This window comes from Sturnus vulgaris, chromosome 4 (assembly GCF_052056855.1).
Source record: "Sturnus vulgaris isolate bStuVul1 chromosome 4, bStuVul1.hap1, whole genome shotgun sequence".
Classification (NCBI taxonomy): Eukaryota; Metazoa; Chordata; class Aves; order Passeriformes; family Sturnidae; genus Sturnus; species Sturnus vulgaris.
In genome coordinates, this window is record NC_142246.1 from 69,957,458 (window position 1) to 69,985,275 (window position 27,818).

Sequence of the window (27,818 nt, forward strand, 5' to 3'; positions counted from 1 at the left end):
CAAATCACACTAATCCAGAATTCACAGGAGAGGAAGTCAGGAGGGTTCCCAGTGGTCTGGGAAATATTTTTCCTTTCGGGAAGGGAAGGGGAGGGGGGGTCATTGCACTCTTCTTTAGAGCTCGCTGCAGGTCACTCTGGCTCATCTCAAAGAAAGTTTAGTTCAGAGGCTCAGCTTGACATTCATTGGTTTCTAAATCGGAACCTCTTGAGCGATTGTCCCAGCAATCCCAGGGATTGGGGCCTGAGCAAATAGCCCCCGACTAATTCTGCTGTAAGTAGGGGGGAAACGAAGCAGTTAAATGTCCGGTTTATCAACAGAAAACAACAACTGAGCCTTTGTCCTAACACGGTGCAGGAGGAAACCGTTTTGCAGGGCTCATCTGCATGAGAAACCCGGGCAGCTGGGAAACACCGACATACGGCTTGGGGGGAGATCCACGCAGACGTTGGAGGAGGAAAAGATTCCATACATCGGCTTTCTGTACCACCACCTTCAAGAAGGAAGCAAAACTCAGGAATTCTGAGTAAGTCGGACGCAACTTGGCAATTGATGGGCTTTGTTTTAAAGGGAAGAAAAAAAATCACCAAAAAACCCCACAAAGCAAAAGTTTAAATTGAAAACCTACACAGCAGGTCCTCTGCCACAGCCTATTTGTTAGAGAATGAAAAAAAACCCCGCTTCCAACAGCAAGGTGACCAAATGGCCAAGCCAACAGCTCTGGTATTTATTCTTTACAGCTCTGCAAGCTGAGGCAGTGCAGACACCAGAGTTTCTGCTATAGTCTCACCAAACAGACACAGAAATGCAGGATGCAGTTTGGAGATGCAAAGGCAAAATGGAAAACCACGGCTTTGAAATGGACCTACTATAAAGCGGGTTAAAAAACCCCAATGTCACTCCTCCTGCTCCTCAGTCTTTTTTTCTTTGCCACTCAGTACCAGTCTATTCTCAGCTTTACTTAGCTAAGGGTTTCTTGGCAGTCACAAGCATTTTTCTCTAAGGATTTTTAGACACTCAGAAGTGGTTGGAAAAGCACAGGCAAAGGACTTGCCCAACACATTCCCTGTCTCTCAGAGAGCTGAGCAAAAAGCCTTGCCCTAATTTTGCCCAGGGTGAGGTCTATAACCCATACAACAGACGTGGAAACTGCATTCCACTTGCTCATCAAACCCAGTGGGAAAACAGCTTGAAGGTGGGAGGGGGAAAAATCCCAAATGTAAAGCAGGTGAGCCTCAGGTTAAGGCAGCTGCTGCTTTAACAGCCACTTTCAGCACTTCAGAAAGTGAAACCACTTACTGGAACAACAAAGCTGTGTGCAAGGAGGAGGGGATGGCTGAGAAAATGTGTCCCTGGGACAGACCCTTTAGGGACAGGCCAAGGTGAAATGATGAGGTTATCATCAGGAAGATCACAACCCCAAACTGCAAGGTCACAACCTGCAGGAACTCAGACAAAGCTTTTAAAGAGAAGCAGATCCAAGCCTTTTCTGGAGTGCCCCAAAAGAGAAACCCACCCAAAGGGACGCTGCCACAGCCCAGCAGTGCAACATTCACATTCCAGCCACAACGGAGCCAAACAGCTTCCCTGCAGTGGGGGCAGCTCCTACTCCCACGTACCATGATTAAAAACCTGGAGACTCACAGTTGTTTCAGAGCTCCACTGGCATTCTTTGAGGCCAGAGCATGCCCTACGCTGAGCAGCCACCCTGCTTTCCACTCCACTTAGCATTAATTACAAGCCTCTTTCTTGGATAGCTTGGCAGCTTTGTGGTTCAAGGGGGAAAGGGGGGAAAAAAAAAATAAATCTCATCCTATTAAGTGTAGCCCAGCGACCAAAAGACTCTGAAAGATAGGAAACCCTTCTCAGCGTGAACAAGCAGCAGAACTGCACTTTAAAATACAGGTTTTAATTGCAAGTGGCATTTCCAAGCTACCCTGCTCCTGGGGCCACCTCGATGATGCTATCAGACAGTTAATACCCTCAAACAAACAGCTTCCCACTCCCAGCCACAAACAGGGTTTTAAACATGCCCCATTTGTATCACAAAAGGCAGTCAAAGCCCCTGTCCTTGCAGGAGGCTCAGCTCTAGTTAGGCACCCAACAAAGACTAAGTCGGTAAGAACCTCCATTTGGTCTCTCTTGCTGACTCAACCCCACCATTTTGCTGGGAGCAGATTCTGTAATTCTCATACCAAGCCCCTGTAGCTTGAGCACAGATCACAGGCCAATTTTAGCTGATACCCTTAGCACAGACTCACCAAATCCAGCAGAGCTCCAGAAGGGATGCAGGAGTCCTGTCACAAATCCTTGGGTTTAAGGCTGCAGGTCTTAGGGCAAGCCTGAAGGAGATCAAGACCATAGTATGACCTGCCTCAAGAGGAGCAGGCCTCGTTAATGCCCCTCTATATAACCAAAGGCTCCCTCAGCTATGGGGAGTTTTCTAATTCTGTGGAGCATCCCAGGTACTCTCAAGGGGCAGAAAGGAGTTTGCCACCAGCTGAATTGCTCAGAGCTTTCCAGGCAGATTTTTTTCATTTTATCCTGAGTTTACAAACTCTGGAGCATTGGTCTGCCATGTTCTCAGCATCCTAACTGGCTTAGCCAACAACACACACTGCCATATCTTGCTGATGTGGGATCCTTTAGGTTTGTAACCTAAGGGAAATACATGCCAGTAATCTACTGTTCAGATGAGGCAAGCAATCGCTGTTCCTTACATCCAGTTGTAAATCAAATGGTTTCCTGCCTAAGTCTAGACAAGAATATAACCCCCAGGCCATGGACGAGTCCTTTTGTTAAGGAAATGATTGCAGATGACTCAGTGCTTTCACCTGTTCTCCCTTGCCAGGTAGCATCTCCTCTGGATGGCTGGACTGAGCTGAGGCTTCACAGAAACTTGAAACTGAGACTCCTTAAACTAAAAAATGTCATCCCTGCATTTCCAGTACGGGGGGCAATGGAGAAAGAGCCACCTCCACCCAAAACATTCCCTTCACAACCATATCCTGGTGAGACCATTTTCCATTCTGACTCTGGTGTATTACTGTACAACCTTGTCCAACCCCTCCGTTGCTTTGTGGCTGTTGTCACTCTCACTTTTCCTGCCTCACTGCTGCCCTTTCTACCCAGAGAGTGGGGTCGCTCCGTGGGATGCTTCCCACCGTCGCTGCAGGCACAAAACCAAAAACTCTGATGCCATGTCTCATAACCCATCCAACAGCACCTTGTTTGAAACAGAGAGATGGGATGAGGTCATCAGGAGTTGTAACCATTCTCTTTTTCTGGCACGCCACCTTCTTATCTGGGAGGCATTGCAGGGAGGGCATTGTAAAGGTTACATAAAATCAAAACAGAATCGTCAGGCGTTCCTCTCCCCGACATTTGTTTTGGCAAATTTACTTCCTCTGAAAAGCATGAGGGAGGCATCGTTTTCCACAGCACAACATCACGTATGAGCAAGTGGGGCTGACACAGAGAACAGTCTGCCCAAGAGGCAGGAGGGGAAAACCTTTGGTGTACACTGAGTGCATGTGCAAATATCCCCACGTGTCTCTGTGCCCACAGAATGCAGGAGGAGGAAATGATTATCCATCATACAGCTCCTGCCTTGGGAGACATTTTCATTATTTTTTTACTATATTATATAATTGCATTGTCCATAAGCACAGAAGAGCCAGACAAACCCTTTGTGTTGGCATCTCACGGAAGCACTGCTGCAGACTCAGGTGGGAAGGGTGATGGGTACATACCTTGTTCATTCAGATCTCCTCCATCTTCCTAAATTATTGCAAGTAATTGGAGAAAGGCGGAAATAATCAGAATCCTCTAACAAACCTACCAGTGAGGCAGTTTTACAGCTTGGCTCCAAGCCTCTGCTCAGAATCTCTTCCTCCTCTTTTTCAGAGCTCAGTGAAGATGAACAACAGAGGGCATGGGCATCCTTCCATCTGCTCCTGTTCTGGAGCAGAGATACATCCAAAATGTTGCAACTCTGCAATCCTTCTCTCCTGGGATAGTTTCTATGGTAAGATTTACACCCTAAAAGATATCACTGAAGTCATAATAGTAAGAGGGGCAGCTACAAGGGGAAGGAGGAGAAACAGAAGTATTTTACTGAGTCCAAGCCTTGCAGATGGTGAGAACAAGAAGCAAAAGTCATGCTCACAGTTAAAGCTAATTAAATTCTGCAATCCCCATGGGAAACTCAGAAACACAGGCATGAAATGCAGAACTGCTTCTTGTTTTCATTTATTTTTTAATACCTTGGTTACATGTTCAAATGCAACACATGGATGGAGTGCAGGGTGCAGGGACTGAATTTCCTCAGGTGCTGCCGGATACGTCCCATTTTTGGTTCATAGCCCTGCATCCACGCCTGCAGTTCCAGTAGCCGCCTACTGTGTCTTCAGGCAAAGAGGTAAAGGAAGGAGAGCACCTCTAACACAGAGAGGCATGAGCAGCTCAATCTAGGCACTGTCCATCTGCCCCAAACCGTTTTTTGATAACTTTTAATAACATTGCAAGAGCATCTTTGTATCTTCTTCGTAGGCTTCCACAGCCCTCCATTAGTGAGATAAGATTAAACAACAGCCACTTCTATCTTTATGTGGTAAAACAAGCTTCTGTATTTAAGATAAACTTTACAGGACAGGTGGTTTCCTAGAATGGAATATCCCCAAGAAAACATTTAACTATCCTACATAAACGTCAACAAGGTATGAGGAGAGTGCACCTAATAAAGGAGATAGAGGCTACAATAAAAAGGGGCCCTAAATCAAAGAGCAGGTTCGCACCAGCAAACACTCACACACACTGGGCTGATTGGAACAGGGCCCTCAGCATTGCTGCCAGCCCAGCAGCTCTTCTGGTGTGGCTTTCCCTGCCTTTGCTTGGAGGTTTGACCCACACCATCACCTTGCTGGGGTTGTGGCTGGGACTGCATCCACAAAACTGCCCGTGCGGGTTCTGTACTGGGAGCCTGGTGTGTACTTCTACCTTTATCAGCTCTTTAAAAAAAAAAAAAAAGAAAAAAAGAAAAAAAGAGGAGGGGGGGGAACGCAGAGCAAACATTATCTATTGTTAATTACCTGTAAAGTAGGGCTTTTGCCACTTCCCCAGTTTCTAAGAGCTCTGAAGTGAAACCTGAAAGAAGCCACCCATTGTTTCCAATTGTGCAAGAGCCAGGAGCAAATAGGGCTCAAATTGCAGCTCTGAAAGGCAGCAGGAAATTGGCAGCCCGGTAATCTGCTCCCCACCATTCAGGGGAACAAAGGCGACATTCCTCCTCAAGTAGTCACCATTAGAAACCCAAGGCTGATCTATTTAGTAAGGCCCACAGAATAAATCTGTGGAAATAAAGAGTTTTAATTAGAAGGCCATAGGATATGGCTCTAGTTTGCAGCCCCGCAAGTAACATGTATTATTTAGGCTCTTACCTCGTTTCCCACATATCCAAACGCTGACACCCAGACATCAGCACTGCTGCCATTAAAAAAAAAAAAAAAACAAACCCAGAACTAATAAATGTGGAAACTGTTCATTACAGGTGGATCATACTGTAGTGTACTGTACCAAGAACATTTCAGATTGATCCCTGTTTTGGGATTATATATTTTCCTCCTAGAGTATTAACAATCCTTCTAACCCACCACACCTCCATCTATGGCATATTTTAAATATTCTCCAGAAAGTGCTACAGTTTCCAGCAGGATGGGGTTTTTTTCCCTCCCTTCCTCCCATCCATCCATCCATCCATCCATCCATCCATCCATCCATCCATCCATCCATCCCTCTGCACAGAATGACTCAGTAATTAAACACTCCTGGTCAAAAGCTCCCGTTTGTGCCAGTGCCTCACAGTGTGGCTCCACGCAGCCCTCCAGCCCCAGTTTTCCCAGCAGCCAAAGAGAAGCGTTTCCTTCAGAGCTGTTTTATCAGGCACAGTTAATTTCAAAGAATTTAAGTCCAAGTGCAAAATGCTCTGAGATACTTTGCAGTTTTTGCCACCTGAATAGATAAAGTTGTCCCGACCCCAGTGTGTTAGAACTGTCAGGAGGGAGAGCAGGTGAGGTTAACTTTTCCAGGGGATGTTATCTGCACCTGGCAGCAGTGATGGATGACTCTGGAACTACCACAGCAAGTGCTGCTACTCCAGTACAGGACAAGGGATGGAAAGTGGGCATACAACAACACAGGCCCTAGAACTCCAGGTTTGAAAGCCCATACAAAAATCTCTATGGACACTCCACAATGTCACCTTCTGTCTCAACCAGAGAGAGCCTTTGGCTATTTAACACAGCAGAACTGGTGCATTTTCAATTCTTACAGTATTTCTTCACATACTTTTGGCAGATCAGTACATTTGAGCTCAGGCACAGCCAAAGTTTGGCAAAGTTCATACCTGGAGTTGAATATCAGAACAAAACAAATTAATGACGTCCAACTATCCTGTATGTCCCACCTTGACTAACCAGGTTTATCCTCACCTTGGATGAGATACAGGACATGTAAAAATGTATTAAATCAAAAAGTGCCTCGGTGACAGCACAGGTGTTCCTGTAGTCGTAGCACATTTTATCCAGAACTTTGCATACCATGTAGAAAAATGAACAAATTGACAATTATTCCCTAAAAATAATGAGTCAGGTAAGTGAGACTGGATTTAGGTAAGACTTTGGTATGAAAAGAAGGTACTGTGCAATCTCCCCATATCCAGGTTAGAGGAAAGCTCCAGCACTTCCCCCTTCCTTTCAGGCAATTAGTTTATTCATATTCATCTGGAAGTGTGCTGCACATAAAGTGCACAGATCCAAAAAACAAATCACACATCACACAAGAAACGAAGCTTTGGAGAGAACCTTCACCAGGTCACATAAATTCATCTCTTCCTCCTGCTTGGAGTGTGGAAGAGGAATCCTCGTAGCACTGCAAGAACACTCAGGTGGTTTGGAAATTGAAGCATGTGCCAGAAAACAGGAGGTTTCATTTAAAATAGCCATTAAGTAGTTAATCAGTTATATAATTTCAGCCTATTTAGGGAGCTCCAGCTACTTCCTACAGTCACTTTATCCCACAAAATAAGAACATCCGAGCATTTATGAGCACTGGGCATTCCTAAGGCAGTGCAAGCACTGTCGCCCGGCCAGCTCATTCACTGATGTAAATCCATCAGCTCCATTCAGAAGAAATATTCCATGGAATAAACGCGCTCATACTCCAGCAGCGACCCTTCGGGGTCAGGCAGGATGTCCCATTGTGCTCTTTCTTGCACAAACACAATGGGGTTCAGCCCCTGGGGGCAGAGCCTCTGTCAGGCTGTTTGTGCCTCCTGACATCGTGTTCTGCAGGATGTTTGTTTTCAGGTCGGGGCACCCAACGTGTAGACAAAGGTTCACAAAAACAGGGCGTGCTTACAACGCCACAGCCACGGCTATCAGGCACACCTTTCTCCAAGGACTGACCAAATGGATGTTTCTCTGCTCCTAAATAAAGGACTACCACACTTTCAAGCTAATTTTGGAATATGTACTTCTCCCGGAAGCACACTGTTTCTCTTTTAATGCCACCCCATGCACGTATCAGGAATGTTGAAAAATCCAGGTGAATTTCTGGTTCTTTTTTGATGCTAAAATCAAAAGTTGTTCATTAAGACTAGTGTCTCACCCAGACATACTTAAACTAAGAAGCCAAGCCATGTGTGGTTTGCAGGAAAAATTTTCCGAATTTGTATTTATTGGTAAATAAATTGGCAAGTAAATGAGTAAGTAAATGAGGTACTATCTAAGACACCTTCACCAGGAGGAGGGAGAATGGCAGCTCCTGGGAAAACCAACTGCACTGCATCCATTTATCACAAATATAAACCGACCTGTAAGTATCACTCTGGAGATCACAAGGTTTTGAGCAGATCCCTCCAGTGAGCAGAAAGCTCCTTACCACGGGCTCCACATGGCTGGGTAACTAATGCCAAGGGGAGAAGCCATGGCTCTTCCCACCAGGCAGAGGAAGGTGAAACACAACCACAGGGAAGAACTACAAATGGTTAAGAGCTGCCCTAAAAGCAAACTGCCCTCCAAATGAAGGGTCATCAGAACAGGACCTGTGCAGCCCCGTGTGCTGTGTAGGGCTGGCAAATCCAGCTGGGTGACAGCAGAACAGAATTTTATTGCAGTTTTTTGAAGCACCACCATGACTGACACAAATACTCCAGCTGGAAGAAAGCCAACAATTAATCAGGATTCCTTAGAATTTGGAAGTAATTTAAGCAGAACAAGAAATGCAGAAGTATCAGTGAGTCCTGAACATTCCTCCAGGACAAAAGTCTATTACTTCATATAAATCCATTAAAACACTTCATCTAGCCCCTTTAATCCGTCTTAACAGATTTGCTTTATCACAGACAGAGGAGCTAATCCTCTCCCACCTGTTCTTATGATATGGAACCATAAAGAAGAGCAAGTACTTTTCATTTGTTAGGAATTATCCCCCCGTGGATAACGCCCTCACCCACCCCAGCACTGGTGTAATGGAGCCATCTTTGGAGAAACTCCCCAACTCTGAGGGCAAATTCTCATCCCAGCCATGGATTCCTCCAGCATGGAACACGGAAACTTTATCCACCCTTTGTTTTTATTGCTATTACTGTTTCCTAAACTTATCTCTTATAATGAGTTTCAAGACACTAAACAAAGCAAGAATTCCAGCTTGCTGGACTTGCCTTTTCCTTCAGCCCAGACCTTACACGTCCAAGGCCTCTACTGCTGGAACCAGATGGCAGCCTCGGCCAAACCTATCACCCACCCATGCAATTAGGTCAGTAGGTCAGCTGAGCTTACTGCCTAATTACACCACCATTTTTACACAGCGTTCTCTTGGCTTCTCAAAACAAGAAATTTCAGAAATACCAGGATAAAAAATGTAATTTTTATGAGCTACGTTGCAACAGGCTCTGACAGTCTGGCGCTCTGCAGACACAGAGGAGTAACCTCCAACAGCCCCCTGGTAAATTTGGGGTTGAAGGACTGAAATGTGCACTTCAGTGCCCTAATTGCTGGAAATCCCCTCAGCAAATCCCCTTCCAACAGAACACAGCATCTTCTCCCTTCCACTGTGCAAAGTTCAACAGACACAGTGGCTGAGCACTTGGGGCTTATTTAAAGTAACCTGTGTCTCTTCAGGCTGTGGAGGCTTCACAGCTTCACTTCATCCAGCTGTCAGCTGGAAAGTCATTCCTGTGTTCTCATGCAACCCTGTGTGGTTCTACACCACAAAATCCAGCTGCCTCGATGAATCCCCAGCCATTTCCATGGCATAGTGGCAATGACCTTACATTCCAGAGTATCTGGAAGTGAGCTCAGATACATTCATATGTTAAATACAAAGCACACAGCATCTAACCCAAAAGAAAAATACATTATTCTCATTTTTCTAACACTGCCTGCTCTACCTGGCAATTAGAAAACCATGGAACACTGCAAGGTACTGTTCTCTTCTCTTTGCTGTGTAGGTCCAGATCAAATTTTTCTTCAGTTATTCCCAAAATCTGGTTAGTAAAGGGAGCATTAGTATGACTAACTAGAGCGTAGCTTTTGTTTCAAAAAAAGAGATCTGAAACAGTGCCACGACATAGCTCCTGATGGAAGACAATCATAAAAGATGGAGAACACGTGAGTCCTTTGGGATTTCTTCTCTTTGGCTGGGAACCAACCCAACCCCCCACATAAGTCACCTGGCTGAAAAAAAAAGAAGAGACAGAGCTACAGAGGGCAACACTTTCCTTGAGGAGGCAGAAGCAGCACCCTTGGAGCAAAGGCCCTGAGCAGGGAGCTGGCTGAGATCCAGCAGTGAGGAGGCCGTTGGCTCCGTGTTCCCGGCTGTCAGCACGCAGTTACCAGTGGACATCTCCGGCCAGCGCCGGACAAGGCCTCCATTGTGTCCGCGGGGCCGTTTGCAGCTGTCGCTCGCAGAGACGCGCGGTGACAGCGAAGGAGTGCAAGTCTCTGCTCCTCAGCAATATTCCTCTCCTGGCTTTGCTTCCTCCTGAGAAATCTTGGAAAGCAGGATCCGTGTGCATCCACTGCTGTCCCACAAGCCCCCCAGCCCGTCACTTGTGTCACACAGAGGAGCAGCACCACCTGCACCCTGCAAAGCATTCCTAGATGCACTCGGATGATGATTTTGCTTTGTACCTCTCAGGGGTCATCTGTGCTGTTCAATAAAAAAGCAGCTTTTCAGTCAGCTTTGTTCCATGACACTGCATCAGCTGGGATGGAATTAACTACTAAAAGGCCAGCTTATTCAAATCATCACCGTGCTGGGAGTCAGTGCAGCTTGAATATGGCAATTCAAAGCAGCAGGGCTTCAAAAAAGAGCAAGATATGACACATTTGTCAAGTCATTGCTCTGTTCTGAAGTGGAGTTTCTCTAGAACCACTTATTGTAAACACCATGTGAAATCGCATCCATTTAAAACTTTTAAAGTTCAGCAGAATTGTGATGTAACCTTGACCCACATGAGGAAAAGAATGAGGTCTCCCCATTCACTCTTAATGAAAAGCTTTTTCTGTTGAATGTGTGTTAAATGGTCACAAGTAGCTGTGACACTTAGGTCACCCTTAAGAGCCTTTAATTTAAAGACAGAAGATTCAGTTGACATTGGAAAATGTATGGGAAAAGAATCAAATAAGTCATAGACATAGGCCCAAACACACACATTCCCAGATTTCAAAGCTACCAAACTACAGCAACACAATCACTATTTTTCATGCTGCCTCCAAGCTTTTTATTTAGAATAGAGCTGGGGAGATTAATTTCTGCAGCTGCTGCACAATTTAACCAGCCAGGAAGTTCTATATAGAAAAATTTTAAACGGCTTTGCATGTTAATGTGGTATTCCTTAAGGAAAAAAAAACCAAAACAATTTGGAAGTTGTGGTTTCCTCCTCCACAACTGTATTTCCAAATGCTTTGGTAAATAAATAGAGCCTCCATTTCTTGGCACTCTTAAGCACAACACAGATTCAATTGTATTAAACATCCCTTATTTGATATATAGTTGGCTTAAAGTTAAAATTAGGTAAACTAAACTAGAGCACAGACTAGTGGCTTTGAAGCATTAACAGGAAGCTATTTGCCACCTGACAGACCTGAAGGAGGACCAGCCCAGCAATACACACACGTAGCTCACAACCTGTCATTGTAACAAAAGAACTCCAGAGGCGTTTTCATTAATTAATATATTTTCTGCATTATAGTTAACATATGTACTTTCTTCGTGTCATCCTTATTTCGTTAAGTATTGATATTTTGTTATATTCAGACATGAGTACATTTTCGAAGTCTTTTGCAATAAATATCATAAAATAATAGAGATTCACATAATAAATATTCTTTACAATAAAAAAAGTTTTAACAGACTTTTGTCTTAAAAATAGTTGGGATTCAACTTTGTGTTTTATACATAAAATATACAAAAAAGGACCACAATTTGTGGCTAAGGCAATAAAACAGGGACAGAATAAAATTATAAAGTACAGAGCAGAGCTAAACTCACTAAGCCAAAGGATCACAAGAGACTTGAAGGATTCAAGAGCATTTGGGTGACTCAATGACACCTGAAGGCTGTTTGGATATATGAACACCACCAACTTTAATATGAACTGATACTGACAGACTATAAAAATGGGATTAGGAGGGTGGAGTGAGCAATATCCTTCAAAGACTGGACAGCAAAAGAAACAAATGAGTATGTTGCAGCCACAATGTCTCCAATGTGAAGATCTACATAGTGTAGCAAAAACTGAAGTTACATTGAAAATGTAAAAGAAAAAAAAAAGAGGCAGGGCAATTCTCAGGTCTGAGAATGTTCCAAAAGACAAAAAGAGAGGGAAAAAAAAAAAAAAGATGCAAAAAGAAGCAGGCTGCTTATAGAAGAGTCAGGCCTTTCATTTGGTGAAGCCTTTATTTTACATCCCTCTCCAGAAAGAACACACACAAAAAGTTATTTCACAATCCACCTCACTCAGAAAAGTTATTCTTCCTTGGCACCCGAGAGGTTAAGGAGAAAAAAAACCATAACTTGCTGAGAACAACAAAAAAAAAACATCTTTGGGAAGATATTCACAGAGCAAGAAGCTTCAAGAGCCCAGTGAGCCCTCACTGTCTCTTTCAGGAGTGGTTCAGTTACAAACTCAGAGACCCTGCCCGAGCGAGCGGCAGGTGCAGATCCCAGGTCCACACTTACCAAAGAGCAGCAGCGACTGCGTGAAATGCTCCACACTCAGCCAAGTCAGTAGGAGGAGGAGAGCAAAGATGCAAGGGGAAGAACTCATGTGTCTGAAGTTGGGCAGACAGAAAGGAAAGGAAAGGAACAGTCCTCCCAAAATGGGAGAGGAGCGGGGGAAGAAGAAAAGATGAGGGGAGAGGAAAAAAAAAATCAGCTACAACCTGAAAAACTGAAGTTGGAGGAAGTAAACCTCCCTCCCAAAATCATGAGGGCTTGCCCTGACCCCGGGAGGGGCAGCTCTCCAGTTTACAATAGACCGTGTTGGAGTTCTTGCACCGGCATCCCGGACGATTGACGCGGTCGTAGCACCCCCGGCAGAGTTTTAGGCATCCTTTGGCCGGAGGGTAGCAGAGCAAGCAAGGCAGGAACAAGGACATGGCTCCCATGCACAGGTACCTAGAACAGCAGTGTGACTGGGAGCAGGAGCAGGGATTATCCGCGTACGAGTCCCCTTCATCGTCGTTGGAACAGTGGTAGAAGATCCCTTTGACCAGGCACATGCAGGTGCCGTACTCCACCATGCTCTCGGCCGAGCACAGGCACTGCCGGTTGCAGGCCAGGCAGGAGGGCAGGGCCCGCGGCGCCGTGCACTCCCCGCACTTGCACTTCCCGCACTGCTCGCAGATGAACTTGTGCTGCGTCAAGTCCTCTTTCAAGGGCCCCTTCAGATCGTCCACGATCAAGGCCGACTGCTTGGGCTGCGCCCGGATTGTCCGGTCGGATCTGTGGCCGGAGCCCGGGCGGGAGGGCGGCGAGCGCCCCAGCAGCCCTTGCTCCGAGGAGGCGCTGCTGTTGCTGCCGGAGCTGGCTGCGCTGCCCGTGCTGGTCGAGCGGCTCAGGACGGGAGCCCTGGCGTTATGCTGATGTGCCACGTGCCCCGCATGGCCGGGCCTGTGTTCGTAGTTATTATTCACATTAATTGGTATAATCTCGTGAGTCCTCTCGTGCTTCTCCTGCCTCGGCGCCGTCCGCGGACCCGATTTTTTCACCACCGACGGCCCCTCGGTGTATTCATTGCTGCCCCTGATGGCCTTGATCTGGTCCAGTGACAAGATGGTCGTGGGCTGGCTGTCCCTGTCATAGTCCAAGCGCTGCCGGCTGTCCAGGGAGGGCTGCTGAATCACCACCAGGGAGCCACCGCTGCCGTGCTGACTTTGGGGCTCCATCTGTAGTGATCTCTGCTGCTGGCATTCAGCAGGAACCTGGCATGCATCTGAAATCCTGAAATAAGGAAGGAGACAGAAGGTGTAAATAAACACTGCTTGTGTACATATACACACATGAGATCAAGGGCAGCGGAGGGATAAAGCACAGGATACTTTCTGAAAACAGAAATGATCTGGCAGAGCCCAAACTGCCCCAGCCACCTGGTACTGATCACTTTCAGCAGGGGATTACAGCAGTGCTGAGGATCTGGCCAAAGTCCAGTAATGGGAAGAGTCTGGGTATGGCATCATAAATGAGGAATGCAAAGGAGACCCCATGCCATTTAAAAAAAAATAAAAAAAATAAAAATCCAGTATTAACTTGTATGCTTACTTGGCAAGCTATGGGAAGTGCCTCTCCCTTGCTACTGAACTGAACATCTGTCTCTAGAAACAGCAATTCTGAATGCCCCCGACACCGAGCTGGAAACAGCCAAGAACACCACTACATTCATGTTTCATATGGCAGAGTGAGGAACGAGCCCAATTCTCACTCTTCTGCCTGAATCTGCAGCATCAGAAAGCTCCACAGATGTGCTTCCTAGTGCATTTGGAAAGTCTCCCTCTTAAAGTGACGTATGTGCATTACAGAGTCCTGAACTAAGTGCTGTCAAGTGGCCAAGACATTTTCTGTGAGAAAGTAACTCTGCCTACACATCTAATATGCTCCTTTATAAAATTAAAGCAAGGGTGCAAACAACCTGTTTTCAAATATTTCCTGACCACAGGCTGGAGGGTGAAAGAAAACTGGGGTAGAAAACGCTTAGATGAACTAGGTATCAAACAAAAAGTACCTGAGGATTCATGAGAATGTTCAGAGCAGATAAAAACCCCTCAACAACAACCTCAAAACACAAGGAACAAATCCATTTTCACAAGACAGATTAAAAGCTTCTCAAATAAACAGAACATCTGCTCATCTATTTTTTAGTAGAATAGTAGAGATGTTACACATTTCCATCCTGTCTAGCTAGAGACATGAAGATTGCAACATTGACTGAGAAAACTGCATTGACAGTTCTGCACCTACACAAAAATGTAACTGAGTATCTAAGAGCCACATTTATGCAGGGAACCAAGACAACAAATTGCTTTTCTTTACTGTCAGCCAAAGGAAAAGTCCCTTTTCACTCCTCCCTGAGATGCCGTAAGTGTTTACCTGACAGCAGAGAAAGGTAAGTGCTCTCAAGCATTTCAAAAACTCATCCAATAATCCTAAGAAAGTGTCTTACCTACCCAGACCACAGCCAGCATGGAGCTGTTCTGCACTCCAGAGAGAAAAAGGCACTAGTGGTGTGGAAGCACAGAAAGAAGAAGAGGAAAGGTTTTTTCTAGCAGCAGTCACCATGGGCAGAAAGTGACAGCTTCTGCCGTGACACTGCCTCTGTAGTAGTCAAAGATTTCATTTTACATCTAACATCCCCTGTGTAGGCTTTGTGGTCACCAGATTAAACAGAAAACCAAACACTCTCACTTGTAATTCACAGAATAGAATCACAGAACGGCTTGGTTGGAGGAGACCTAAAAGACTGTGCAGACCCAAAGCCCTGGCCATGGGCAGGGACACCTTCCTCTAGACCAGGTGGCTCAAAGCTTCATCCGACCTGGTATTGGACACTTGCAGGGATGGGGCATTCAGTTTTTTCCTGTGCCAGTGCCTCACCACCCTCCAGCAAAGAATTTCCTCCTACCCACTCAACGAGCCGCCTTCTTCACGAGCACTGAATACAAATCCACAACAGACCAAGGGTGAATGAATGCGAAAAGGGGAAGATTTACAGCTGTACCAGCCAGGAGCTGGGCTCCCTGGGGGATGAAAAACAATATCCCAAGAAAATGCGAAAGACATCCAGTGCCATCTTTGGGGGGAAAGTGCAACATCAACGCGGCGCAGACTGACAAGCCCAGCTGCAGATCGGGGCGAGAGTTGAACTAGCCACCTCCAATCCCGCGCAGATCGCTCGTAAACTGCTTCCCCCCCGGACAATAAAATAGAAACGAGTAAAACAAAATAATAAAATAACGTACGGCGCAGGCGGCGAGAGCCCTCACGGTTCTGCACCCGAGGCTGCGCTCCCTCCCCGCACCTCGGGGGTGGGATCCCGCTTCCCTCCCATTCTCCACACCCGCTCGGACACGCCGCCAGCCCCCCCGTCCCGCCCCGCTCCGCCCCGCTCCCCGCAGCCCCGGGCGGGTGGCGGCGGCGCGGCGCCCTCTGCGCCCCGAGCGGAGCGGAGCGGATCACGGCGCTGACGGAGAGGAAGGAAGAGGAGGGGAAAAGGCGAAGAAAAAAAAAGTTATGAATGAAAACATAGGCTTTTTTTTTTTTTTCCTCCTTCTCTCTCTCCTCCACAGAGGAAGGCAGATCTTAGCCCAGCGCTGCCTCGGGAGGGCGGATTACCTGGCGCTTAAAGCGGCAGACGAGCGGCCGCTCAGCCCCGGGGGATCTCCGCGCTGCGGCTCAGCACCCCCCGACTCAGCCCCTCCGGCCCCCACCTCCGAGGAGCGCCTGGGGTGTGTTTTTGACATTCTGTTCGTTCACAGCAGCCGCAGTCCCCAGCAAGCCTTCCCGCAGCAGCCCGGTGCCTCCATTCCGCGAGGGGGGCGGTGGGAGGGTGGTCGGGGCCGCCCCTCGCCGGGCGGGCGCCGCAGCGCTCCGCGGCACCTGCTCGCTGCGGCAGCGCCGGCCCCGGTGTGAGCGCACGGCGGGTCCCAACTTACTGATGTGCACGGAGCCACCGAGAACGGCAAATCCAGCGGGCGAGGGGCGGCGGGGCCCCGGCTCCTCGCTCTCTCGGCCCCCGGGGCAGGGAAAGCCGGCGGGCTGCGCTCCTCGTCCCCGCACAGCCCTCGCTCGCCGATCTCCACGTTCTACTGAGCCAGCGGAGAAAAGCTCCGCTCTTCTGCCCACCGCAGCTCCCCTCTCCCGGGGGGCAGCATGCAGCGGCCCGGGCCGCCCGGGGAAGCGGCGCTCTCCTTCGGCCGCAGCTCTCTCGGTCCGGAGGCGACGGGGAGCAAATCCAGCCCTTCCTGCAAAGCGGAGTGTCTGGATCGAGCCTCAGGCGGCTGCAGGCTGCGGCAGGCAGTGGGGCTGTTGCGACGCAGGTCTTCGGGAAGAGGCGGCGGGTGCGCGGCTCCTGCTCCGGCTGTTTGTTATTTCCCTTTGCGATCGCAGGGTGCACGGCTACGGTCCCGCTCCGGCGCTCGGCTTCACCGCATGGTCCTTGCCGCAAGTCCCGTCTGGCAAAGTGCAACCATAACCTCGGGTGCGAAAGATTTGGTTGTTTTTTTTTTTTTCTTTGTTTTGATTTTTTAATTTTCTTTTTAAAGCAATCACGAAGCGGCTCTGGCTCTCCAGGCAGAGCTCAGCGAACTGCGAACGAAGCCAGAGGCAGCGCAATGCAATGGCCCTGCGAGCTCCCTGCACACAGCCATGTGCTGGCTGTCGCTGCCGGGGGCCGAGTGACAGGCTCGGGGCACGGGCAGGACGCGGCAGGGAAAGGCGGCCCCGCACGCCGCAGTCTGGTACCGAGGTCTCCGCAGGCTCGAGAGGATCGCGCAAAGCCCCGACGCGCCGGAGACCCCGCGTCGGGCGGGACAGGCGAGTACCGACACGGAGCTTCTCTGTGAGCAGCGAATCGAGCCCAGCTCAGCGCTGCCGGCCCGGGGAGCCGAGCCTCGGCTCTCCCGCCCGCTGCCCCGCGGAGCAGCGAGCGCAGCTCGCCCGCACCTCCCGCACGCCTCGCAGTCGCCCCAAGCGCGGCGCGGGGAGCCCCGGCCGCCCGCCCGCACCTGACCCGGCGGGAGGGGGGTGTGCGGCGCGGCGAGCGCCGCCCGGGCTTACCTAGGGCCGGGGTGAGCGCCCGCCTCCCGCGGCACATTGGCGGCGCGGATCCAGCCCGGGCAGTGCCGGCAGCCGCTCCGCGCTGCCCCGCCGCCGTTCCGGAGTGACTCGGGCCGCGCCTCGCCGCCTTTCAGCGCGCAGCCCCCGCCCGCCGCCGGCCGCGCCCCCCTGATGTCAGTGTGCCTCCGAAATCCCGGCGTGGATTCCCCGCCCTCCCGCCGGGAGCCGCTCCCGCGCGGGCACCGCCGCTCCCGCGGGCCGCCGGGGAAGGAAGGAAGGAGGGAGGGAGGCAGGACCTGCCCCTCTCCGGCCCCAGCCCCGCTCTGTCCCGCAGCCGCGGCTCCTCGCGGCCCCGCCGGCAGAGGGAGCGCCCCGGGGCTCGGCCCGGCGGAGCTCGGAGCTGCCCGCTCTGCACACGCTGCCCCCGCCTGCGCCCGGCAGGGCGAGCAGAGCTCATGGAGCTGCCGCGGCACCGCCGGGCACTGGGCTCTGCTGAAGGGCTGAAGTTCTGCCACGCTTCTCTGACAGCGTTACAGAGAGATTCTAGTCTGTGTTTTACCGTCAGCGCCCTTCAAACCAGGTGGAACAGCCCTTCGTTTATATTCACAAGATATTTTCTGCTTCTTTCAGTCTATTGCAAAGGCAGCTGAGGACCCGAGAGAAGCATTCCCTCTTGCCATCCTGCCATGAGATAGGAAACGGCTCTTGCCACCGTTTTACGGCGGGCACTGCAGCACCAGAGATGATACAGGTTACTGACCCGGCTGTCTCTCTCCTGCCTGGCTCGGCAAGGTCCCATCAAAACGCCACCGCTGCATCTCTGCCGTGGTGCAAAGGAGATACAGGGATGCTTTCCAAGCCAGTAGTTTTATGGCCAGATATTACCTTTGACATAAGATTTTTGGGGGGTTGGTTTGGTATTTCTCAGTAAGTGGAGTATTTTAACAGGCCACCAAAAGAACATGGGAAAGTGATGTAAAGCACATCAAAATTCTGAGAATTATAACAACATGTAAAGTATTGGAATAGTTGAGACTTCCAGTACATGGCTAAACACCACTCAGCCTTAAGTTTATCTGAAACATACTAACAATCTCTTTCACAAAAAAAATCCCAAGCATTCTCCCACCTTTTCCCTCAAAGAAAAGAAGTATGTGCTAAGGATATGTGGAGCAGGAACACACATCCAAAAGCAAACAAATTGTACCACAAAGATGGTACTCAGTGACACTCACACGTGGATGTAGCACTGTTGTTTTCATTAAAATTCACTAAGCTTGGAAAGAAATCACCTAAACTGCATTTTTGAAAATTCCATCGTTATGCACAACCTTTACCTGAACCACCTATTTCTCTGTGAAATAAAATTTGTGTGCATTAGAGGTTCTATATTGGATACTAGAATATAGTGGTAGTATGACTTCTAATACTTCTGAGTTTGTAATTAACAGATTCCTGATACAGACAACCCATAAATACCATTTTCCAATGACAGAGGCTCAAAGGAAAAATAATGGCATAAAAATCCTTGGTGTGGAGTAAAAGTATTCCAAATCAGCATTACTATTGCTGTGGGATTTAGAAAATGTGGTTGTTCACCAAAAGCATTCTCAGGCACACCTTGGGTACAAAGTGCAAAACTATTTTCAGTGAAATCCATCTGAAAACTTTGGAACCTATGAAGAGTTCAAATGAACAAAAAAAAATCCAATTGAGGAACCAAAATTACTAAGAAAAACAAATTACCCCTGCAGAGTAGTCTAAGTGGTGCAAGTTCATCTTGGAGCCTTTGGAGGTAGCAGGGCTCTTTTCTCACAGGAGTCCATATGCATTTTTCCTAGGATAAACTATAAAAACACCACAACACCTCTCCTTTCACATCTCTAAAGCCTGTACCACCTTAAAAAATCTATGCCAAGTGTAAGAGCTTGATTTTAGAAACATAATACTGGGCTTAAATGGGTCAGTCAAATAACCAAGAGTACTGGCAGGTGTTCACTATCACCTGGCACCTGAATTAATACTTCACTGAAAGAAGGGAAAACCCTTCAGCAATATCCAAAGGCTCTCCACAGGCTCAAGCAAACATTCCTGCACCTCACAGAAGTGCATCTCACTAGATTATTCCTGGAAATTATAGCAGTGAGAAGTTCTGGTTAGAAAAAGGAGAGCTACTTTCTGCAGAATGAACTGGCACTTATGGCTACATCCTGGCATAGCCTTAATTTGAGGGTTGATGCACATGCAAGAATCTGATGCAACTAAGTTATTTTCTATCTCCAAACCATCATCTAGAGGTGGCTCAGCTGACACCAAGTCAGTAGAGAGCAGCCCTCTATACCTGAAGTAAATCCTTCAGAAAAACCTGCCAGAATGGGGTTCAAGGGACTGAATGATGGACAAGAGCAGTGATCCAATCCTTTTCCACTTTTACTTTGAGCATCAGCTACTGGAGATAATCCCCACTTTCTGCAGTCAGATGCTACTTCTCCCTCATGGCAGCCTCAGTGCCAAAAGATGCACTGGACAGGATAAAAGCACAATCCATCTTTAGCTTTTTGTTTGGTTGGTTTTCTTCTTAATCCACACCTAGAAGCAACTTTTATCTCTAGGTGACTTAACTGACCTTTGTAAAGATGCACTGGATAAACTGTGATCCTCCCACTATCAGTAGCAAATATTTCCATGGTGCATCCCACCTGGGAATATTATTCTATTTCTCCTAAGCAGCATCTCTTAGCCCTTGCTAAGGCACAGATCCCAGTCCAGAAGGAAGACACACACTCAGCCCCAACATCGCCTTGGGGAGACTCAGCAGAGAAAATGTTTCCCTTTTTGCAAGTTGCTTGTCACTTCATAACCAATCTTCACAGCTGCAACATTTCTAAGGTTACAGAGGAACTCAAATTCAAACTAAGCACCCCCCTCCATTAGCACTTATAACAAAATTACGAACCAAATCGTTGTACCAGCATGTGTAAGTCAGGTTCTTCCCCCCCCAGTGATGATCTTGCAGAGGTGGCATCGGGAGAACCGACTGGAACCTTCAGCTCCCCAAAGCTTTGTGTGTCAGCAACTTTGAGTTTGTGTCAGGTGGAACTTTGTAGTTGTCAGTGCTTGAACAGTCTCAGAAACTCTCAGTGCTTGTTGGGACAAGACCAGCATAACTAATTTTTTAACACACCACTAGGCCTATATATACTACAAGGCAAGAGGAAATGGCCTCAAGTTGCACCAGTGGAGATTTAGATTAGGTATCAGGAAAAATTTCTTCATTGAAGGCATTGGAACAGGCTGCCCTGGGAGCTGGCTGAGTCACCAGCCCTGGAGGGATTTAAAAGACGTGTAGATATGGCACTTAAGGACTGGTCTGGTGGTGACTTGGGTTGATGGCTGGGCTCAATGACCTTAAAGGTTTTTTTCCAATCTAAATGATTGTCTGATTTAAAAACTCTCCAACAAACCAACAAAAAACCAACAACAGCTATGGAACACTGCTGCAACAACAAGTGCTGTGGGCACTTGCTCAGCAGCTCTCATGAAATCTTGCTGGCCCTGGCTTAAGCTGGTGCATGAGATGAATAAAGCCACTCCCAAGAGCCAAACACCATGGGTGCCGTGGTGAAGGCATACCCCGACACGTACAGTGAATCACTTCAGGGTAAGGAAGATAAAGCGAAGGCTGATGTGGTAGCGTTTCCCATCACACTTTCTACCAGACAGGTTGACCTTTATCTGAGATCAAAGGCACGGGTGGCTGGGGATTTCTTCAGCTCCTGTGCAGGGGCTGTTCTTAAAGCTCTCTGAAGACGAGCAGCCCGTGCACCGCTGCCTCTTGCCGTCACTGTGCAGGGTGGGGAAAGGCACACAGGAAATCCTCAGTTACAAATAGAACCTGGAGTTTTCACTTCAGGAGATAACATCAGTTTTTCTTAGAGGCAGAGGAGACAGTAAAAGGCAGCAGCCAGGCAAACCTCCAAGAACAAAGGGACGAACCTCGAAGTGAACCTGCTTCATGAACATTTGAATGTGGAATCAAAGCACCGGGGAAATGCTACAGAGAGAGGGTTTGGTCTGTGCTCAAATTCAGCACAAATTAAACAGAAAGAAAATGCCAAGGCCTGTAAAATAGGTTGAGAGTCTGAGAACACACTTGCTCTTCCCCATCTCCTGAACTGTATCAAAGAAACCAGTATTTTCCTTGGGTAACCACAGGCAAAACTTCACTCTCCTAAGGGTAGGCCACAGCAGGTCTCTTCATTTTCCACCACTCCTTTGACATACAGGCAACTGATACCTTTACACCTCTCCTTCAGGTATCCATTGTTATTGTTTTCTGATCAAGTTTAATCTTCCTTGGAGAACTGCCTTCATGTGTAGCTGCTACATGGGTTGCCAGCATGTGCACAAGACATTCTGCTAAGCTACCAACCATATCTTCCTTACTTTGTATTAATTGCTAATTATTTTAGCTAATATGACTTCATCTGCCTGTATAAAGAGCTCTGTGAAAAAGGAAAATTGTCATTATTGGTGAATACCAATAATAACTTACTGCCATCTACTATAAATTATGGACAAGTCCTTGTCTCCTGTCCTAGTGCTGAGCAAACTGCCTTTTCCAACCCACTGAGACACAATTCCTTGCACAGACACAAACCTTTCCCATTTTCTGCTGGAGAAGTGGCTGCTCCCCAGGAATGGGCTGCTTTACTGGGGGAAGAGGAGAAGCTCTCTGCTAATTTAAATACATGGCTCTGTGCATGTTTTTATTATCTAAGCACTTGGTGACTTGGGTGTTAGCACAGCTCCAGGAATGCCTCCTGTTTATCAGGTTGTGCAATTCGTCACTGTCAGCTGAAGGAGGTCTCAGGAGCAGCGTTTCTAATTTGATTTGAAAATATACATGGAAACCTGAGCCTGCTTTTAGCAAGAATGATGGGGCTGGCCTAATGAACACAATCTCCCTTGTCAGTCTCAAGAACAGTGTGTCAACAGCCAAAGTTTAGGTTCCCTCCGTGGCTGCAGCAGCTTCTGTGGGGAAGCAGCAGCTTCACGTCTGTCACCTTCTTGGTTCTGCTTTACCATCGAAAGGCATTTCAGTGAGATTTTAACAGGCAAATACAAACAGGGAGCAAGTTATTCCAGGGATCTCTTGAAGAGAAGTTTGGAACAGGCAATTTTTTTCTCCTGGCAACTTCTTCCTGTGAGCCTTCATACACTTGTGTGGTACCAAATGGTGCTAAGAAAGTGTGTATCCAGACAGCCAGTTCTCAGGTAGCTCCGAAGTTGTCACTGCTTTCCCACCAGAGACTGGCCACAGGAGTCACACGGATTTCTGGCTGCAGCATCATCCACTTCAATATTTACAGATTCTAAGTCCTCAGGGGAAAAACCAAATAAACACTCCCACACCTTTCTTTTACTCTTTTATAGCTGAAAAGACAAATCTCGTACCCCAAATCTACACGACTACAGTGTTGTCACTTTGCCACATCCCAACAAGAGAATGATAAAATATAATTTGCTATTAACGTCTATTTTTTCATCCTTTTCCCTTTTTCTGGGTCTTACTTCTCTGACAGATTCTGCAGTTGGCAATTCAAGTATAAAGTGCCAAGACACCTCCTGCATGTTTGATATGGTCTGTTGTACTCTAGAAGAGCTTGCCAGGCACATCTTGGAATTTTGCTCCACAGAAACAATCACCTGCCAAGGAATATTCAGTGTCAAGGACTGGATTCTGTTCCTGGGGAAATCAAAGTTAACCTTGGTTCCCTTTGAGACTGAGGAAGTCAGGAGACTTTTGTATTTTGGAGACAATTTAAAAAATATTATCCCTCAACCCTTTGGGTTGAAAAGGTCAGATTTCTCCCACCAAAGAGGACTGGGAAAACATTTGACATTGAAGAACAGAAAACACACATGCTCCTGCACATACTGTCACATTGCTGATGAATACCCCCCCTAATTTCCATCAGGGTGGGAGACAGGCTGCTCTAGTTCCACACAAGCCATGGGGAAAGCTTGCACTGCCTCTCCTGCTGGCTCCCACCCAGGAGGACATGTACAGACACACACTTAACATGGGGAGGTTGTGACACCAGAAACTGTTTGTGTGTGTTGGGGGGGTGGTCCCTCTTTTAGATTCCCTCCATGACTCTATTTTGAAACCACTCCCGTGATTCTTGTTTCTTTCCCTGATCAATTAAACACACTGTTCTTGAGAAGCCAAAGAATTCCCATGTACAAAGACAACATTTATTACTGAAACATACCCTGTTTAAAGTATCTCAGAGCCTAGTCAGCATCCTGTCTCTATTGCCTCCCAAGTTCAGTAGTTTTGAAATCTATGCAGAAAATGGAATTTCCTCCTAAATTAGCCTGCCCAACCTTCCAAAACACTGCAGTGATACTGCTGCAAGGTGACATTCCTTGGAGCAGCACTGCAATGTGAAAGCATTCCCAAGGGAAAGATTGCCTACAGAAATATTTCCATAGATTTTCAGCAGTATAATCCAGCCCAAAAGAAGCATCTGAATAAAGGATAAGAATGCTAAGTGTGCCCACTTGAAAAACAGAAAACATATTTTATATTAGCTTAGAATTATGGACATCATTGCCTGGCTGAACTCAGTGTTTGCAGCAATTCCCCATCCTGTTTATTGAATAAAAGGAAAAAAAAATATCCCTGACAATTCCCTAGCGGGTTCTAGTCTTTTCTACATGGAAGGTCAGACAGAAACCTCAGTGTATTCAAGGAAGGTCATCTTCAGCTCCAGCAGATATTGAGGTCAACTGCTCAGCTATTATTTATGTCCATACCTCTCAGAGTAGTGAAATAGCTGTCACCACCTGGCTGGATTTCAGCTCTGCAGAGGGCAGTTATCAAAACTCAACATGGATCTGTTAGAACTTATACACCATTCTGTTCCCATAGCAAACCAACATGACTTTTCTAATTCTCCTCCAAATGTCCCATTTCCAGAAAATTTAAACCTTTATGCACCTAAGATCCAGTATTCAATATATTTTACTATATTCTGAGTCTTTGCTGCAGGTATTGTACAGGGGCAAAAACAAACAAACCAACACCACACCTTTCTTTTACTCTTTCATGGTTGAGAAGACATGGAAAAGATCTCTCACCACAAGCCTACAAGAGCACAGCAGCTCAGCAGTAGCACTACTCGTATTTCATCACACACCAACAGTGTGAAACATGGGAAGTAAATGGAAAACAACATTTTTGGAGCCGGATTGATGTCAAGAATTACCTTTCAAAACCATCTGCTGATTTTTTTTAAACTTGCCACATGAAAAAACAACAACTTTGAGTCAATTACAAACACTTCTGTAGACTCATTAGCTCCTGCAGACTTAATTTTCCAGGGTGCCAATTGCTATAAAGTAAAAGTGCTCAGCACTTCTTAGGAAGACACAGAGAGACTAATTTGCTCAGAGTTCTTTCTAAGACAGGAAGGGACAATTCCTACTGTCAGACCTCCCCGGGCAAAGAAAAGAGAGGTTGAAAGGAAGGATCACGTCAGGAAAACCAAGCTGAGATGCTGAGAACTTTCAAGGCATGCATTTTCTAAATCACATCCCTCTTTCCACATGCTGTTAGGTATTAGGATATGGGTATATGTATCCTAGTTTGTGTTCATAAAGATGCAAAGTTATCATGAGAGATGTAGGAAATGTGGAATTATTCCCTGTTTGCTCCTTGAGGAACAGCTAAACCAGCTCTGCTGTTCCTGTTAGAGGTAGCTTAGACAGGAGACAGTTGGTCCATCAGTTGTTTTAAACTTAGGTTTCAGACTAAAATTAAGAAAGTCTAAAAAAAATTTTCTCAGTGTATTTCATGACAGAATAGCTCAGCCAAAGCCCATGAATGTAACTGCATTATTTGTTTGTTTGAGGAAACTTGCCGTGTTCCAAATCACCTCCATATCATCAGTATTTCCAGTGCCAGTGGCTGCTCTGCTGAACCGTGCAGAGGAAAACAATCCTTCCTGGCAGGGAATGGGAAAGGAGCAGCACAACAAGAGATATGAGTTCCAAAGGTGTCACAAGAAGAGCAGACTAGGATTGTAGTTCCAGGGAAGGAGGAAGGTGGAAAGGACAGAAGTTGACAAGAGCTCAGCAGGAGTAGAACGATACAGTCAGACTGATGTTTTGTCTTTCACATTTCATAAGAGGACTCATCACTATAATTCCTCTATTTTCAGCAGCTTTCCCCCTGTATCCAAACAACATGCTTGAAAGCACTTTGTTCCAATTTATTCTCTGCTGGGAGGTAAGTGAGCACCCTCTATGGTGAGACAGGCAGTGACCAAGCTCCTGGAAAACAAAGAGCCCTGTGGCCTAGCCCATATCTTATTATATACATTGCTTATTAGCAGTCATTAAATTAATTGCTGTATCTATAAGCAGCTAACAGAGGCTGATAGCACCTGGCTTGGTGCGGAGGCCCAGGAAGGAGCAAACCTCCCTCTGTCCCTGCTCCGAATGTGCCGCTGCAGAGAGGCTTTGGCCAGGCTACATTCTGTTCTAACTTTTTGTTTCTCTGTTTCCCCACCCAACTTCACACAAATTCTTACAAAGGTTATGTACAGACTTGTACAAAATGGAGACTGACACTGGCTCTTGGAGGGTTTCCCAGAGCAAGTTTAACAGAGATTATATAATATGTTACATCTGTGTTGGTTGGTTGGGGTTTTTTTATTTTTAATATAGATGTTATTACACTACCAGTTTGTCCTTCCTAGCTTAACCCTCCAACCACCCTTTCAAAAGAGTTCATTATGTTCTGCAGAGATTAAAAACCTGTGATTATGATGTGAGTTTTGTTTCCAGCCCTCACTTAAGACAAGACAAATGTGTTACAACTGGAGGGGCTGAGCAAGTCACAACCACCATTATTTTCCTTCCACACACACTCTACTATCAAAGTCATGGGGGGAGGGTCCTTAATTGATGGAACTGTGGAATTTTAGAGCTAGCAAAGAACTTTACTTCTATATTCTATTTTTAAATCAGAAGCCTCAAAGTAGTCTGCACATCTTGGACTCAATTTCTGCAGCTGTGACCCTTCCTCCCAAGACAATCCAGCAGGATAAATCCAGCTTAAAATCATAGGACACTTATTAAGGATACTGAGTATTCTCAAAAAAATCGGGCTAAGTCATATCCTAGCAGAACTGACTGCAAGATATAAAGCCCACCTTTGTGCAAAGCCATCTCCAAGATGCTCCTCCTGTTATTGTTGCTGTGGGTCTTCCTTCTTCTCCATCTCATTGTTTTTCTTGTGGAGTTTAGAAATAAACAATGAGCAGACAGAGGAAAGGAGGAAATTTTTCACACATGCTTTCTACTAATTTCTTTTCCTCCCCGCTTCTCCTCATATTTTTATTCCCCCAACTTTTCCTCTTCTCATTGAGAAAAGGGGCAAAATTCACCTCCTCTCTCTTGATACTATTACTGGACCCTAAATTTCTGAAAAATTCAGTAGAGGAAGATCTATGTCTTACCTTTTTTGGTTCTGAAGTAATCTCTGCCACTTTCTTTGCACCTCAAGTGTCTGAAAGAGTCAAGAAACACACCTGCTACACCCAGTGCTGATAGGATTAATGAGATCAAAGCCAGACTCCACTTTGTGCTTAGCAGTGAGACACTTCCTACCACAGGGCCAGGGTGACTGCAGCCCTCCTTCAGCTCACCTAAATCAGCATCAAAATAACACAAATCAGCCCCTACTCTGATTAGAATCAGTATTCCCACTTTCTGTCTCCTTCCAACTCCACCAACCCCCACACCTTTCCACAAAAATCAGCGATGAATTCCAGGGTAATTTTTCTAATTCACATGTTTATTTTCAACCATTTTCTCCATCTATCCCCTCTCTCACCCTCCCCTTGCTGTCCTTAATCAGTAAGGGCTTCATGTGCTCCAAAGCCAGATCTTACCTCCTCATCCAGCAGACAAAATGATCCCAAAATTCAGCTCCCCAACAGCTAAGTAGGTAAAGAAAAGCTCTCCCAACATCTTCACTTAAAGTCTCCCCAGCCAGCCAGTGCAGGAAGGGGCCTAACAAAGCTGTATGCAGCCAATTGTGTTATCAGGGCACTTGGCACTACCAGCTGATCCTTGATTACTATTCATCCCTCGGGAAAATAAAACACTCCTTTGTAGTAAAAGTGTAACCGGTTACTATGAGGCATTACACATTAACAAAAGCAGCTTTTGACCAAAATCACAGATGATGAAAGCCTGGAAGTGGAATCAGACCAAGGTAACTGGTTGTTTCTGCATGTTTCAGATAGAAAGCTGACAGTTTAACCAAGATTTTCACAGTGCTAAGAAAAAAGCAGTGGGTGAGTTGTGTCACGTATTTGTACATAAAGTCGTAGTGAGTTCTGTAAAACAAATTTTAAGGATAAAATTGTAGCAACCTTTGTGGTGTAGCATCCTACATATGCTAC

At 46.7% G+C, this 27,818-nt stretch overlaps 2 protein-coding genes and 1 long non-coding RNA gene across 10 annotated transcripts; 2 read left to right on the plus strand and 1 right to left on the minus strand.

Moving 5' to 3' along the window:
• The first annotated feature begins 23 nt into the window (after positions 1-23).
• Positions 24-12,561, plus strand: LOC148224082 (uncharacterized). Its single transcript, XR_015803443.1, has 4 exons — positions 24-273; positions 358-526; positions 2,852-3,011; positions 3,907-12,561. It is a non-coding gene; the product is annotated as an uncharacterized LOC148224082 (long non-coding RNA).
• On the minus strand, positions 11,222-27,770 carry SPRY1 (sprouty RTK signaling antagonist 1). Of its 8 annotated transcripts, XM_088164181.1 has the most exons (3): positions 27,303-27,770; positions 26,868-26,917; positions 11,222-13,506 (listed from the first exon to the last, which is right to left on the minus strand). In XM_088164181.1, exon 3 carries the CDS (start codon positions 13,449-13,451, stop codon positions 12,489-12,491), a length of 963 nt encoding a protein of 320 aa, XP_088020307.1. In that variant the 5' UTR covers positions 13,452-13,506; positions 26,868-26,917; positions 27,303-27,770; the 3' UTR covers positions 11,222-12,488. The 8 variants fall into 8 exon arrangements, with proteins under 8 accessions (XP_088020307.1, XP_088020306.1, XP_014742150.1 ...); XM_088164180.1 differs by lacking the exon at positions 26,868-26,917; XM_014886664.2 differs by lacking the exons at positions 26,868-26,917; positions 27,303-27,770 and adding an exon at positions 19,081-19,249.
• On the plus strand, positions 15,863-18,738 carry LOC148224083 (uncharacterized). The gene is made up of 3 exons (XM_088164184.1): positions 15,863-16,004; positions 16,821-17,091; positions 17,965-18,738. The coding sequence occupies exons 2-3, from the start codon at positions 16,895-16,897 to the stop codon at positions 18,263-18,265; spliced, it is 498 nt and encodes a 165-aa protein (XP_088020310.1). The 5' UTR covers positions 15,863-16,004; positions 16,821-16,894; the 3' UTR covers positions 18,266-18,738.
• Positions 27,771-27,818: the final 48 nt, after the last annotated feature.